This window comes from Equus quagga, chromosome 7, assembly GCF_021613505.1.
Source record: "Equus quagga isolate Etosha38 chromosome 7, UCLA_HA_Equagga_1.0, whole genome shotgun sequence".
NCBI classification, from domain to species: Eukaryota; Metazoa; Chordata; class Mammalia; order Perissodactyla; family Equidae; genus Equus; species Equus quagga.
This window is the reverse complement of record NC_060273.1, coordinates 37868088-37882173: the sequence shown is the minus strand read 5'-3', so window position 1 is coordinate 37882173 and position 14086 is coordinate 37868088. Positions and strand designations below refer to the sequence as shown.

Here is a 14086-nt window from a genome sequence, read left to right as displayed (position 1 = left end):
TTGAACATTTTTACCATTATGCTGACAAATAGAAATGGCAAGCAATAGGATATATTAGAGTATGTGAAGAAGCCATTCGGTGTAAACCTAATGCGGCCTGACTTTGTTTTTTCCAAAAGGGCCTGACTGTGGCCGTTGAGCTCGCATTGCATATCTGCTTTAAACATTTCCTATGGTAAGAACAAATGGCCTTAAGGTAAAGGTGCAACTTCCCCCTACATTGGCATTTCCTTAGGGATAAGCATCTTTCCTTAGGCTAGGAACTGATTGCTGCACTCATATTTGACCACCCAGCTCACCTGTGACCACCCAGCTCAAGAAGACAGACCTGCCACCCTGCTGTGTTCACCAAGACAGCAGACCTATCGGCTGTTTCCATCAATCGCTGTGCCGACAGAGCAGTCTCGCGACTGTTGTAAAAGTGACATTTCAATCCTATGTGAAACATCCTGTTTGGGGGTATATAACCACCCTGTGCACCCCACTTCTTCGGTGCCCTTTCTTCCTTTGGGAAGAAAGGCTCCGGGCCATGGTCCTCACATTTTAGCTCAGAGTAAACTCTCCCAGATTTTCATTTATAGATTGGTTATGGATTATTTTCGTTGACAATGCTAGTATCATTTGTTAACATCGGTCAAGTCTTTATAGTATTATAATGCTTTTTGCCTTAAAGTCTTTTTGGCCTTCAAAACCTCAATTCTCTTCCAGATTTTTCTCCTAAGGAAATATCTTTCTTCACCTAATCAAAATGGAATATTTGAATAAGCTGTTGATAAACATGAACTAATGACAATTAGTTGTACATATTTTTTTACTCGAGAGTATTTTTATGCCCAAGACACAGAGACTCCCCATACTTTGAGAGCACACATGGGCCGTTCACAGACGCTGACCACGTATGAGGTTATGAAGGAACTGTAGCAAACTCCAAAGGTCATGTCTGATAGAGACTGTGATCTCTGACTGTACGGAATAACACTGAAAATCAATAGCAAAAGGCTAACAAACACATCTTGATTGTCTGGGATTTAGTTTAAAAACTACCCCATAATTTTTGAATCATAGGTTGGAATCATGAGGGTGATTCTCTTTCCCTTGTCTGTCTGTCCACCTGGCATCCTAGGTCCCCTTTCCTTTTCTTGAACTTTCTCCCGAGGAAGCTCTCTCCTCGGCACCTTGGCCTGACATCCTCCATTTTGCTTCAACTCTCCCGCTATTCCAATTCTGAGAGTGACCCGCTTAACTTTCCTTCTTATGGTAGATGGACTTATGTAAATACATACGTTTAATTGTTTATTCATGTATTTTGGTTTTTACATTTAGCTCTTTTAACTGAAGAAGAAGTAAGGAATCAGTGAGGTAACAACATCGTCAACCAGAACAGAGGAGCCTGCCATGAAATGTCAGTTCCCCTCTCTGGGTCCCCAGCTCACGACAACCCCTATGGAGTGGTTGTTTGTTCCTTTGTTTTTGCTCGCTTTAGTCGATGCAGTGTAACATGGAAAGTGAGTAGAGTGTGCCAATATTAAGTGCTGTTATGGCTGAATTATGTCCTCCCTAAATTCGTATGTCGAAACCCTAACTCCCAGGACGTCAGCGTGAGACTGTATTTGGAGATAAAACCTTTAAATAGATGGCTACGTTACAATGGGGTCATTAGGGTGAGCTCTAACTCAGTCCGACTAGTGTCCTTATAAAAAAAGGAAATTTGGACCCAGAGCTATGCAAAGGGAAAACGATGTAAAGACACAGGAAGAAGGCACTCGTCTGCAAGCCAAGGAGAGAGGCCTCAGGAGAAACCACGCCTGCTGACACCTTGATCTCAGACTTCCAGCCTCCAGAACTGTGAGAAAGTAAATTTCTGTTGTTTTAGCCCCCCACCCTGTGGCATTTTGTTAGAGGAGATGGAGCAGACTAATGCAAGTGCACAGCTGGAGGAACGTTCACATGTGTTCACACCCGCGTAAGTATCACTCAGGTCAAGACACAGACCATTTCCATCACCCCAGCCCTCTCCCCGCCCATCCTCACACCTCAAAGGTTGCTACTATTTTGAGTTCTATTGTTATAATTTATTTTTGCCCGGTTTTGAAACTCACATAAGTGGAAAAGACACATGCGCAAAAATGGTCATAGCAGCTTGATTCATAATAGCCAAACACTGGACACAATTCAGTTGTACATTGAGGTGAGTGAATACACAAATGGTGGTATTCTATATCATGGAACACAACATAACAATACCTGAAACAACACCGATACCTAAAACACTGTGGAAGAATCTCAGAAACATTCTGTTGCATGAAAGAAGCCAGACACAAAAGAATATACGTTCTATGATTCCATTCATATGAATTTCTGGAACAGACAAACTAATCTATAGTGACAGAAAGCAGATCCTTGGTTGCGTAGGGCTTGAATGGGGTGGAATTTGACTGCAACGGGGCATAAGGGAACTCTTTGGGGTGATTCACAACTTCCTTGTGGTGGCGATTATACAAATATACACATTTATCAAAGCTTATTGAGCTATGCACTTACAATGAGCGTGTTAAAGTGTATATGTAAATTATACCTCCATAAAGTTTATTTAAAAAGAAAAAACAAAAGCCAGCTTTGCAACTTGAAAACATCAGCAGCTTTCCACCAAGATAAAAACCTACATGATCCGCACTTGCTTAAGCCTAAGACTCAAAGATACTCAAAAGCCAGTCCTGGTTTATTTGGGCCAAATTCAGAATTAATTGAGAGAATGCAGGACCCCAGTGAATGGAGACAAGAGATATCCACTTGATTTCTGATAAAGGCCAGCTTGAGGGATGTGGCTAAGATTTGTGACAAAGTGGATTTGTTAACGTTCTCTGTGCCCTTCCCTAGACCTGGCCTTGGGACAGCCCATCTGTGAGAGGGTCAGGAGAACAGAGGCACTTGCTCACGACTGTTGCTTCACACTGCCTGGGGGGGGGGGGGGGGGGGGGGGGGGGGGGGGGGGGGTTGGGGAGTTGGGGAAAGACGTGAATCCCAGTGTTTAAAGCCTCTTGATATGTGGCACAACCATGCAAGAGATTTAGACGAATGGCTGTCACTTACCACTGCAAGTGTGGGAAAGAGGCAAGGTCCACGAGTTAATACCTAGCAGAGATCTCACCACAGGGAAACGTGATCATCAGGGAATGAGTGTTCCCATCAACGGGATCTATGTGACTCCCTGTGTTATTGTGATCTATAATAAGAAGTATATATTTGCTCCCCATTTCTGGCACAGAGGTCCTAAAACCCTTGGAATTTCCCAAGTGATGAGTCATAAAGGTGTCTTTTGTTAGGTTAATGAGGTGGCTTTTCAAAAGCACCTAAGATTTGGAGTGGTTGCCTAGAGAATCAACCAGAAGATGAGATGGTTGGAACTTTCAACTCCATCCCCCTGACCTCTGGGGAGGGCAGAGGGGTTGGGGGTTGAGTCAATCACCAAAGGCCAATGATTTAATCAATTATGACTATGTTTTGAAGTTTCCATAAAAACCCAAAAGGACAGGGTTTGGAGAGCTTCCAAGTTGGTGAACCAGGACACTTCCATGTGCCACTGTGCCAGGCCCAAACTCCACAGGGATAGAAGCTCTTTCGTTTGGGAGTTTGCCCTGTGTATCTCTTTATTTGGCTGTTGATTAGTCTCCTTTAATATCCTTTGTCATAAACCTGTAATCTAGTGAGTAAATGAGTTTCCTGAGTTCTGTCAGCTGCTCCAGCAAATTAATTGAACGTAAGGACGGGGTCATGGGAACCTCAGATTCAGAGCCAGTTGGTCAGAAGTACAGCTAACAACCTGGACTTGCAATTGGCATCGGAAGTGGAGGGAGTCTTGTGGGACTGAACCCTTATCCTGTGGAATCTGATGCTATCGCCTATCTCTGGGGAGTGTCAGGATTGAGTTGACTTGTAGGAGACTCAGCTGGTGTTATAGAATTGCTTGTTGGTGTGGGGAAATCTCCCCGACACACGCACACATTGGAGATTGGTGATCAGAACCCTTACCCCCTTATAGAGAAAATGTTTAAACTCCCATAAAAAAGCTTTAAAGAGGACCTGAATAAAAGGAGAAATGTACCATCTTCATGGATAGGATGACTTAGACCTGCAAAGGTGACAGTTCTCCCCAAGTCGATCTATTAAACTGAATCCTATATTTATATGGCAGAATAAAAGTCCTTACGTAGCTAAGAAAATGTTGAAAAGGAAGAGTGAAGGAAGACTCACTCAATCAGTTTAAAAAATATTTTATAAAGCCGTGGTAAAAACAAAAAACACCAAAACCATGCTGATACTTGTGCTAGGACAAATAAGTAAGGCAATGGAACAGAAGTGACAGCTCAGAATCAGATCTGCGTGAATGTGGCAATTTGGAGTAGGGAGGAGGTGACACCACAAATCAGTGGGAGAAAATAACCTGTTGGTTGATGCTGTTGGGAAAACTGTCTCACCATTTGGAGTAAATATTGAGCTAGATCCTGGGGTAGGCTGAGTAATGATTCTCCAAAGATGTCCATGTCCTAATCCCCAGACCCGATGAATATGTTACCTTACATGACAGATGGGATTTTGTAGGTGTGATTAAATCAGGGACGTGAGGTGGGGAGATTATCCTGGATTATCCAGGCAGACCCAATCTAATCACAGGAATCCTTCAAAGTGAAGAACCTCACCTGTGGTGGGAGGGAGAGAAGGTGATGTGATGAGGGAAGCAGAGGTTGGAGCTGTGTACTTTAAAGATGGAGGAAGGAGCCACAAGCCAAGGAATGCGGGTGACCTCTAGAAGCTGGAAAATGCAAGAAAACATTCTCCCTAGCACCTCCAGAAGAGAAAAGCCCTACTGACACCTTGATTTTGGCCCCATAAGACTCATTTTGGACTTCTGACCTCCAGAAGTGTAAAATAATAAATTTGTGGGGTTTTGAGTCACTAAGTTTGTGGTAATTTGTTACAGCAGCAATGGAAAACTAATACAGATCCCTAACTCACTGTATACAGAGGTGAAGTCCCCAGAGGTTCAGACCTAAATGTGAAAAATAAAACTACAAAACTAACAGAAGACAATGTAGAGAGTAGCTTTGAGACTTTCATCTAGGGAAGGACTTTTTGAACCAGAAACCATAGATGGGGAAAATTTTCTTTTGTTCAACAAAGCACTGCGGAGACAATTAAGATATGGAGGTCCAGCTGGAAAAAGACACTTACAATGTCTGAAATTGACAGGGGATTAATATCCAATAAACTCCTGTAAATCAATTTCAAAAAGACAAGTAGCCCAAAGAAAAATAGGCAAAGACCATGAAAGCTAAATGGCTAACAAGCATTTTGGAAGATGCTCACTGGTAACTGGTAATTTTGCACCCACCCAGGGGCAGGACGAGAGAGACAGGAGAAGTAGGGGGTGCAGAGATGGGTACAGACATTCTGGAGAGCCATCCAGCGAAGCAGTGAAACTGAATTATGTGTAAACCTGACCACCCAGCAATGCACCTCCCAGAGAAACTCTCACGTGGATAAGTCTTCAAAACCAAAACAATAGGAACAGAAAAAGACGAGATCCACAGAACGCATCCATGTACATAATTTTAAAACACTTGCATAGATGAAACTACAGTATAACTTTCAAGGCAACGTTAATATATTAATGTATAATTAACATATATTTAGAACTTTGCAGTGGGCACTGATGGAAGAGGGGAAAGATCAGCTCAGAGGGACAAACCTGATGAGAGACGAGCCTTGTCTGGGCTTTTGACTGTAGGGTGATCTGAGATGTGTGACCAACTCAGCCCTCTGCACTTGAGGTCCAAGCAGTTCTCACACCTTAGTGATACCTGAGTCTCCATACCCTATCCTGTGTCGACACACTCGAGCCTCTGGGTTCTTCGATGGTGATTCTGATCATCACACACATGTGAGAGCCACTGTTCTAGGAGAAGAGTGGTTGAATTGTGTCCCCCACATCCCCCACCCTTCCATTTATATTTTGAAGTCCTAGTGTGTAACCTTATTTGGAAATAGGGTTGTTGCAAATATAATTTGTTAAGTTGAGATGAGGTCATACAGTGGGCCTCAATCCAGTATGACTGATGTCCTTATACGAAGGGGAAGTTTGGACGCAGAGACACACACACAAGGAGAATGTCATCTGAAGATGAAGTCAGAAACAGGAGTGATGCATCCACAAGCCAAGGAACACCAAGGATTGCCAGCAAACCACCAGAGGCCAGAGGAGAGGCATGGATCACTCTTCCTCATGGCGCCCAGAAGGAACCAATGCTGCCAGCATCTTGATCTTGAACTTCTAGCCTCCAGAACTGCTAGAGAATAAGTTTCTGTTGTGTAAGCCACTCAGTGTGTGGTACTTCGTTATAGCAGTCCTAGGAAACTAATATGGGGGTGGGCCCCTCCTTGGGGTGTGTAGGAGTTCTTGATCTGGTGCCTGGTGAGTGAGTCTTGAGGGGTCGGCTAGACCTGGGGGGCTGTTCCCGAGAAGAGCTCACCAAAAGGGTTCCCAGACCCAGCCTGCCCTCCAGGTTTAAGAGTGAAGCCACAGCAAACCCTCGGCCGCTGTAGCATCAAATCAGGCATCTCCGACATGTTAGACCAAGTCCCAGATCTGGATATTCTCAACACGGGCTCTGCAGTGCAGACAGCACCATTCCGGGAAGACAGGAAGATGATGAAGAAACAGCTGAGAGCTTGAGCCCTCCCAGGAAGGTTTTTAAGCTCAACTTTGGGCATGAGCATGCCAGGAGTGTCTTCCCTTTTGTTTCCATCTGGTCTACCCTGTGGCAGAGAAAAGGACACCTCCACTGCTGTTGAAAGAGGCCCCCGTCCTACTCAGGCGGACAACATTCAACCTCGTGGAGGTGTTGAGGGAGAGCTCGTTCTGCTAGCAATTAGCACCTGGTGTTACAGAGGGAGCAGTCTGCTTTCCCAAAGCCTTGTTCACACAGTCGGCTTTCAAGCTAAGCTCGCCCGGTGCAAACTTACCTCTTCCTAGGTGGGTGACCACAGGCGAGCCACTTAATCCTTCAATTCCTCACTTTCTTCACCTGTAAAAAGGAGAAAAATGTTCTGGCCTCATAGGGTTGTTGTGAGGATCAAATGAAATAATGATGTGCTTTCAAACCTCTTTCGTGACGGCATGTATGAAAAATGATTGCATTGATAAGACTGGAGGCCAGAAGTTACCTGAGGGTGGGGCACCAGCCTCTGGCAAGCCCTGCCCAGTGTGGTCCGAGGGCCGGGGGCTCCCTCTCCATGCACACCTGTAACCCTTTCAGGGCATGCTGAGTTGAGGTGCCCAGGTTGGGAAGCCATGAAGTAATGCATGTGCACGTTTGGCTTCAGGCCTGGCGTATACCTAAGGGCTCACAGATGGTTGGGCTGTAATTGGGATCAGGGCAATTTTGGAAGTCTGGCAGGGGCCCATCAATGGCCAGTAAGGGTCATGGAGAACAAAGTCACTCAGTCTTCACCAGACATTATAGGTCCTCTTTTCCTGTGGGTTCAAATTTTATGTCCTATAGAAATGAGGGATGGAGGGCAGAACCAGCAGGCTGTAGTTTTATCTCACAAGCCAGAACTCCAGGGGTCCCTGCAACCTCCCTCTGGGAACCTTGTGGTCTGTCACCAAGATCAACGCTGGTGAGCTCTGCTTATGACTGACACCTCCAGCAGAGGCCAAGTTTCCGAGAGTCGGGCCTGAGAGGGGGTTGCTGATGGTGGATCTTGAGCCTCTCACCTGGCCAGCGCCCGCCCTTTGGCCAGCACCCAGGGAGGAGGTGCTATGGGCTTCCCGGCTCTGCCCACTGTCCTTCCCCTCGCTCCTGGTTTGCCTACCACCGCCCATGCCTGCGTTTCCCACTACCAGCCTTTAGCTTGGTCGCTGCTTCTGACCCACCCTCACTCTGGGCATTGAACTTGTTTTCTCTGGGTTTGCTGCCCCATATACTTCTCTGGGCCCCGGGCGTTCTTGGCCTTACCAAACCTCAGCCGCTGGGGCTCCACCCTGATCCTAGCTAACCTGCCCTCCACCCCCACCCCTCAGTGTCTCCTCGCCCTCTGCTCTCTCCAGGAGGCATTGAGCTAATCAGGCTGATTATCGCTCAGGTCCAATTCCACTTTCCCTGGTTGCAACACGCGGTAAATTTCCTTAGCCGCCTGGCTCCCCTGTGAGCCCTGCCTCTTGTCACGCAGCCCGACTTAAGAAGCCGCCAGCTCCCCCGCCTGCTGTATCATCGTAGATGAATCAGGCCTGCCCGACCTGGGGGTGTAATCTAAACGCCATCTATGGGGTCATGTTTCCCTCAGCAGCAAAACACAGTTGTCACATCTTTCCAGGTCTGGTAAAACCTCTGGCGTTCTAAATGCTGAGGCCCTTACAGTTTTCAAAAAGACCACGCTCTAATCTGCCTGCGAGAGAGGTGAATTTTAGAGGATGCTTTGGAAAATTATTTCTCTTGTCCTACACGTTTTGAGGGTGGGCTAGTGGCCTGAGGCTTAGTTTCTCATCAGGGAACAGTCTTTGAACTTCCAGCCTCATTTCATACTTGCCCCATCCCCAGGATCTCTGAGTGGCTGAAAGTGATGAGAAAAGACATAGAGAGGGAGATCAGGATGCTGTGTTTATTCCCAAACCGAGGGCCCCCCGGGATGGAGAAAGAAACTCTGCTGACTACTCCTTCTGTCTCAATCCCTTCCAGAAAGGGTGAGGCTTGGCTGTGGGAGGAAAGAAGAGAAGAGAAGAGGAAACCAGAATATTCGTATGAGTGCCCACAGTGTGCACAGCCCGGGCTAGATTCTATGACCCCAGAACATGGGGCTTTCCATAGGATGGGAGATAAGCAGGTATGAAACCATTAGAAATCAAGTAAGAATTCGATTATGTCTTGTTGACACAAGCCCAAAGGGAGACCAGAGAAGGATGGAATGAATGTGACAGGAGATATCTTTAAAGACCTTGTGGAGATGAGTGTTGATTCAATTAAATGTAAGAAATTTTAATAGCATCTTCTACACACAAAGCACTGTGTTAGGCTCTGTGGGGGTCTGAGGGGAACAAAGCCCCATCCTCGACCTGATGGGACAGATTGTAGGGAAAATTATGAATGTGATGTACGAAGTATACATAACAGTGTTAGGGACAGCTATGGACTGAATGTTTGCGCCCCCGTCAAATTCCTATGTTGACATCCTAACCCCCAAGGTGATGGTAACAGGTGGGGCTTTGGGGAGGTGGTCAGGTCATGAGGGCGAAGCTCTCCTGAATGGGATTAGTGCTTTTATAAAAGAGGTCAAAGAGAGCTCCCTCACCCCTTCCATCATGCGAGATTACAGTGAGAAGACAGCCACCTATGAACCAGGAAGTGGGCTCTCCCCAGACACCAAATCTGTCAGCACCTTGATCTTGGACTTCCAGCCTCCAGAACTGTGAGAAACAAATGTCTGTTGTTTATAAGCCCCCTCCCCGAGTCTATGGAATTATGTTACATCAGCCCGAATGCACTAAGACAGTGAGTTTTAGAAGCTGAGGATTTAGATGTTAAATATGAGAATGAACCCAGTGAAAGGGGGAGGCCAGGAGAGAATGGCTTTGAGAAGCTGAACGGCGCCTGCAGATGCTCTAAGTGTCCATGAGGGGGCAGCAGAGCCTCGGCTCTTTCTTAGGTTTTAAGTTTAAGTAGGGTGGCCTTCCACAAAATGAATCCTGAGCTGCATGGCAGGAATCATAAAACATCCTAAAAACGTTAAAAATGACGGTGATGAGGGGGACTTCAGGAAAAACCTATTCCTTATTCAGCAGAAGGCAGGACTGAATCCAAATGGTCAAATAGGATTTTTTCCAAATTTAACCCAGGGAGCTGATGAAAAAGCTGGAAATAGAACTCAGGACTCCATCTCTTCAGATCTGAAGAGAGAAACATGAGCCCATTTCCAGAAAGAGAACTTGGTTCTCTCCCAGTAGAAAGCGAGTCCCTGTATCACGTGAGTGAGTGAGTGAGTGAGTGAGTGAGTGTGGGTCCTGCCTCATGGCATCCTTAGTGACCAGCAAGTGATGCTGGAGAAGGTCAGGGATGGCACTCTTCCTGGCTGCAGATTTACTTGGCACCTTGAGACCAAACTCATCAGACCCTACATCCTGGAGGAGACGAGGAGAGAGGGCCTGGCAAGTGAGAAACAGGAGATTGTATAGGGCATCGACAGAGAAAGGTCTGGGAACCATGAAAATTTAGTTAAATTGCCTTTGCTGTTTTTAGTTATTAGATACATATATATTAGTTTCTTATTTATATACATTAGAAATATATACGATTATATTCACTAACAAAAAATCAGAACCTGTAGATAAAAAACAGTTAACAATATACAATCCTGTATACTCAAAGAAAAATGCCGTATACTTAAAAACTCATGTTTGTCATGAAGATGAGATGCAATAAATCTTGCAAAAGCAATTTGTATCAAGTTCAGTCCAGTGTAAGCAATCTCTCCGGGTAAACGAGTTGATTCGGGCGCTGTCCTTGGTGCTGAAGCAGGGCCGTCGGGAGGAAGAATCTCCCTGGAATGAGCGGGAGGACCTCGCCTGAGATCATGACAAGCCCACAGGAGCTTCCACGGTGCTTTTATTTGAGCGTTCCCCAGCACTGTGGTCTCTCTCCTTTTCCTCCTAGGTAAGTGCTGGTAGGTGTTGTTTCTCATCAGTTCCCGTGGAATGCTCGTGATGGGGAAATGCTCCACCAAGCTTAGTCGAACTCACTTCCAGACCCCAGAGTTCCGTGCGAAACTGTCTTTGCCTTAAATCGATGTCATGATCACCTGAGGCCTCTTAATTCTGATCTGGAGAGAGAGAGAGAACCAGGTGAGGGCTGGGCCCACGAGGAAGCTGGGATTTGGAAGCATAAGAGTCGTGGGCCTGGGGAAGTGCTCAGTTTAGAACTTATCCTATCACCTGGAGTCGAGCACAAACCAGCTGTGTCTCCCCTTCCCCTGCCCTCCGAGTTAGGTAGGCTTAAAGGTATCCTGGCTAGGGAAGAGTTCATCTTTGCCCCAAGGCTCTCTCGAGGGAGTATAGTGCCTGAAGCCAATTACACTTCTTCTGAGGTGTGAATGCTTTGAGAGTATTTCTTCTGCCCTCAAGTATCCATCCAGTTGAAATAAAATTAAAGTGGTAATCAAGGAGTGATCACCCCTTGCCAAGTGACCAATTTTGGCTTCAATCATAGCGGGACAACCTGACATTACATACTTCTTGCGGTATGCAATAGTGTTATTGATGACATATGCTTAACAAAAATGTTTAAGCTGAGTCTAATCAAGCCTCTAGACCTAACTGCCAGTTTGTAGGAAACACAGAGGATTGAAGGAAAAGTTAAACGACACCCTGAGGAAATAATTAGACAAATCCAGAATGTGGGACATTCCTTGAGACAACCATCCTAGACTGTTTTAAAAATCAACATATTAAAAAGGTAGGAATTGGTTCTAGACTGAAAGAACAAAGAGACACAACAAAAGTCAGTGAGTGAAATTTGTGGTATTCATATTTGAAAAAACCAGTAATAAGATGTTCTTCGGTTAATTGGGAAAATGGATATTGGATGGTATTGTGGAATTATTATCAATTCATTTGGCATGATAGTGGTATCTGGGGGAGTGTGCTGAAGTGTTTAGGGACCAAGTGTCATAATGTTTGCAACCGACTTCCATGGCTCAGCAAAACTTGGGAGTATATCCTATATATATATATATATATATAATGAAAATATGGCAATGTGTTAAACATTGCTGCTCTAGGTAGGGTATATAAGTATTTACTGCACTATTCTTTTGATTTTTACATGACCTTGAAATTAAAATGGCTAAATAAATTGGCCATCAAGGACATATTTAAAGTGGAGACGGAAACCTCTGAGCCTGGAGCCTCAGGGGTCTAGGGATGGTAGATCCCACCTGGCTGCTTAGCTCTCCCTCCCCTACGCCTGCTGCTACCCTGAGTCATGTCCATTTCCCAGGCCTGGATGATCACCTGGACCAACAAACTGTAAACATAACTTTGCTCTCCTGAAGATCCTCCCATGGTGGGAGGGGAGACAGGGTCTCATGGTGAAGGGAGACGAGCACCTCATTCACACCCTTCTTACCTTTGTTTCAGAGTCTATGTGGCCCAGGGTGGGCTGGAAGTTACTATAGATGGAGTCAAGGCGGATATAGTTCTCTTGTTCTAGATGGAGAGAAAATCCCACAGAAGCAGATGGTTAGGAAGACATGTTCTTTTCTCTCCCTCTAATCCTACCCACCACAGGGTGAGGGGTGCATCCTCCCTTCCCAGGAAACTGAAAATGACTGCAGACATGACAGGCTATTTCAGCAAATGATTTCATTGCTTCTCAGAAGATGTGAAGAATTGCATTTAAAAATTCAACAAAGAAAAACCACAAGTGCTTTGCAAGCAGCTTCCCAGTTCCTGGAAAGTCCATTAAGATTTGGCCTGGATTGAGGGTGCCATGTGACGGCTTCGGGATACTGAGTGCCCCAACTTATGGAATATGGCTTTTCATTCCTTTAGGGTTTCTACAATGTTTTAAAATAAAGTTTTCTCATTTTCCACTGAAAAGTCTTAAATGTATTTTGTTGAATAGATTCCTAAGTACTGTATATATTTGTTGCTGTATAAGGGGTATTTTAAATTAAAGGATCTGTTTGTTGCTGATGCACAGAAATGCAATTGATCTTGTAAGAACTGACCTTATATCTGGCAACTTTGATAAATTCTATTACTGCGAGTGATTAACATTCTTTTGGGTTTTCTATGTAAGACAATCATATCATCAGCAATGACAGATTTATATTTTTCTTTTCAACCTTTAACCTCTTTACTTCTTTTTCTTTTTTATTATACTGATTAGGATACCCGGGACAATGATTAATAGAATTAGAGAGAGAGGGCATCTGTGACCTGCGCCTGGTTCAAGGCAGGGGTTGGCAAACTATGGCCTGTGAGCCAAACCCAGCCTGACATCTATTTTCACATGGCCCACAAACTAAGAATTTTTTTCCACATTTTTCAGTGGTTGAAAACGTTTCAGTGAACACAATCACACTCATTCCTTCATTTATGTATTATCCATGGCTGCTTTCGCCAGCAGAGTTGAGTAGCTGTGACAGAAGTCACACTGCCCACAAAGCCCAAAAAACGCTAGCTGGCTTTTTGTAGAAAATGTTTACCAACCCCTGGTTAAATGGAATGACTTGTAATGTTTTATCACTGAGAATGATTTTTGGGGTCGGCCTGGTGGCCCAGCGGTTAAGTTTGCACGTTCCGCTTCGGCAGCCCGGGGTTTGCTAATTCGGATCCCGAGTGTAGACGTGGCACCGCTTGGCAAGCCATGCTGTGGTAGGCATCCCACGTATAAAGTAGAGGAAGATGGGCACAGATGTGAGCTCAGGGCCAGTCTTCCTCAGCAAAAAGAGGAGGATTGGCAGCAGATGTTAGCTCAGGGCTAATCTTTCTCAAAAAAAACAGAGAATGATTTTTGCGTGTTTGTGTGGAGACCTTTACCGGGAAATGGAAGTTCTCTTCCCTTCCTAATTGGCTGAGTTTTTATAATGAGCAGATATGGATTTTTTATTAAATGTCTTTTTTCACATCCACTGAAATGATCCTATTTTTCTTCTAATTCTGGTAACGTGGTGAATTTATAAATAGATTTCTAATCTTGAGCTAGCCTGGTTTTCTAGAATAAACCCAACTAGTCAAACCTGCTGGGTTTGGTGTGTTAATTTTTGTTTAGATCTCTGTATCTATGTGTGCAAGCGGATTTCGTCTTTAAATTTACTTTCTTGTACTGTCTTTGTCTGGCTTTGCTATAAACGTTTACAGTAGGCTCATAATGTGAATGGGAGAGAATTCCCTCTTTTTCCAATCCGTGAATGAGTTTGTAGAAGACGATCAATCAGAATATTTGGTAGAACTCGTAAAACCATCTGAGCCTGATTCATTTTGAAAAGCAGTTTTAACTGCCATTCTGGCTTTCAGAATTTTGCCTAAGTTTAT

At 44.8% G+C, this 14086-nt stretch overlaps 1 protein-coding gene across 1 annotated transcript in view; it reads right to left on the bottom strand.

Moving 5' to 3' along the window:
- Window positions 1-10827: 10827 nt before the first annotated feature.
- MUC17 (mucin 17, cell surface associated) overlaps window positions 10828-14086 on the bottom strand; it is a 31531-nt gene continuing 28272 nt past the window's right edge. Inside the window, exons 10-11 of the mRNA XM_046667745.1 lie at window positions 12174-12253; window positions 10828-10869 (exon numbers count right to left, since the gene is read on the bottom strand). Coding sequence (XP_046523701.1) covers window positions 10828-10869; window positions 12174-12253 — 122 coding nt within the window. The remainder of the gene's footprint in view (window positions 10870-12173; window positions 12254-14086) is intronic.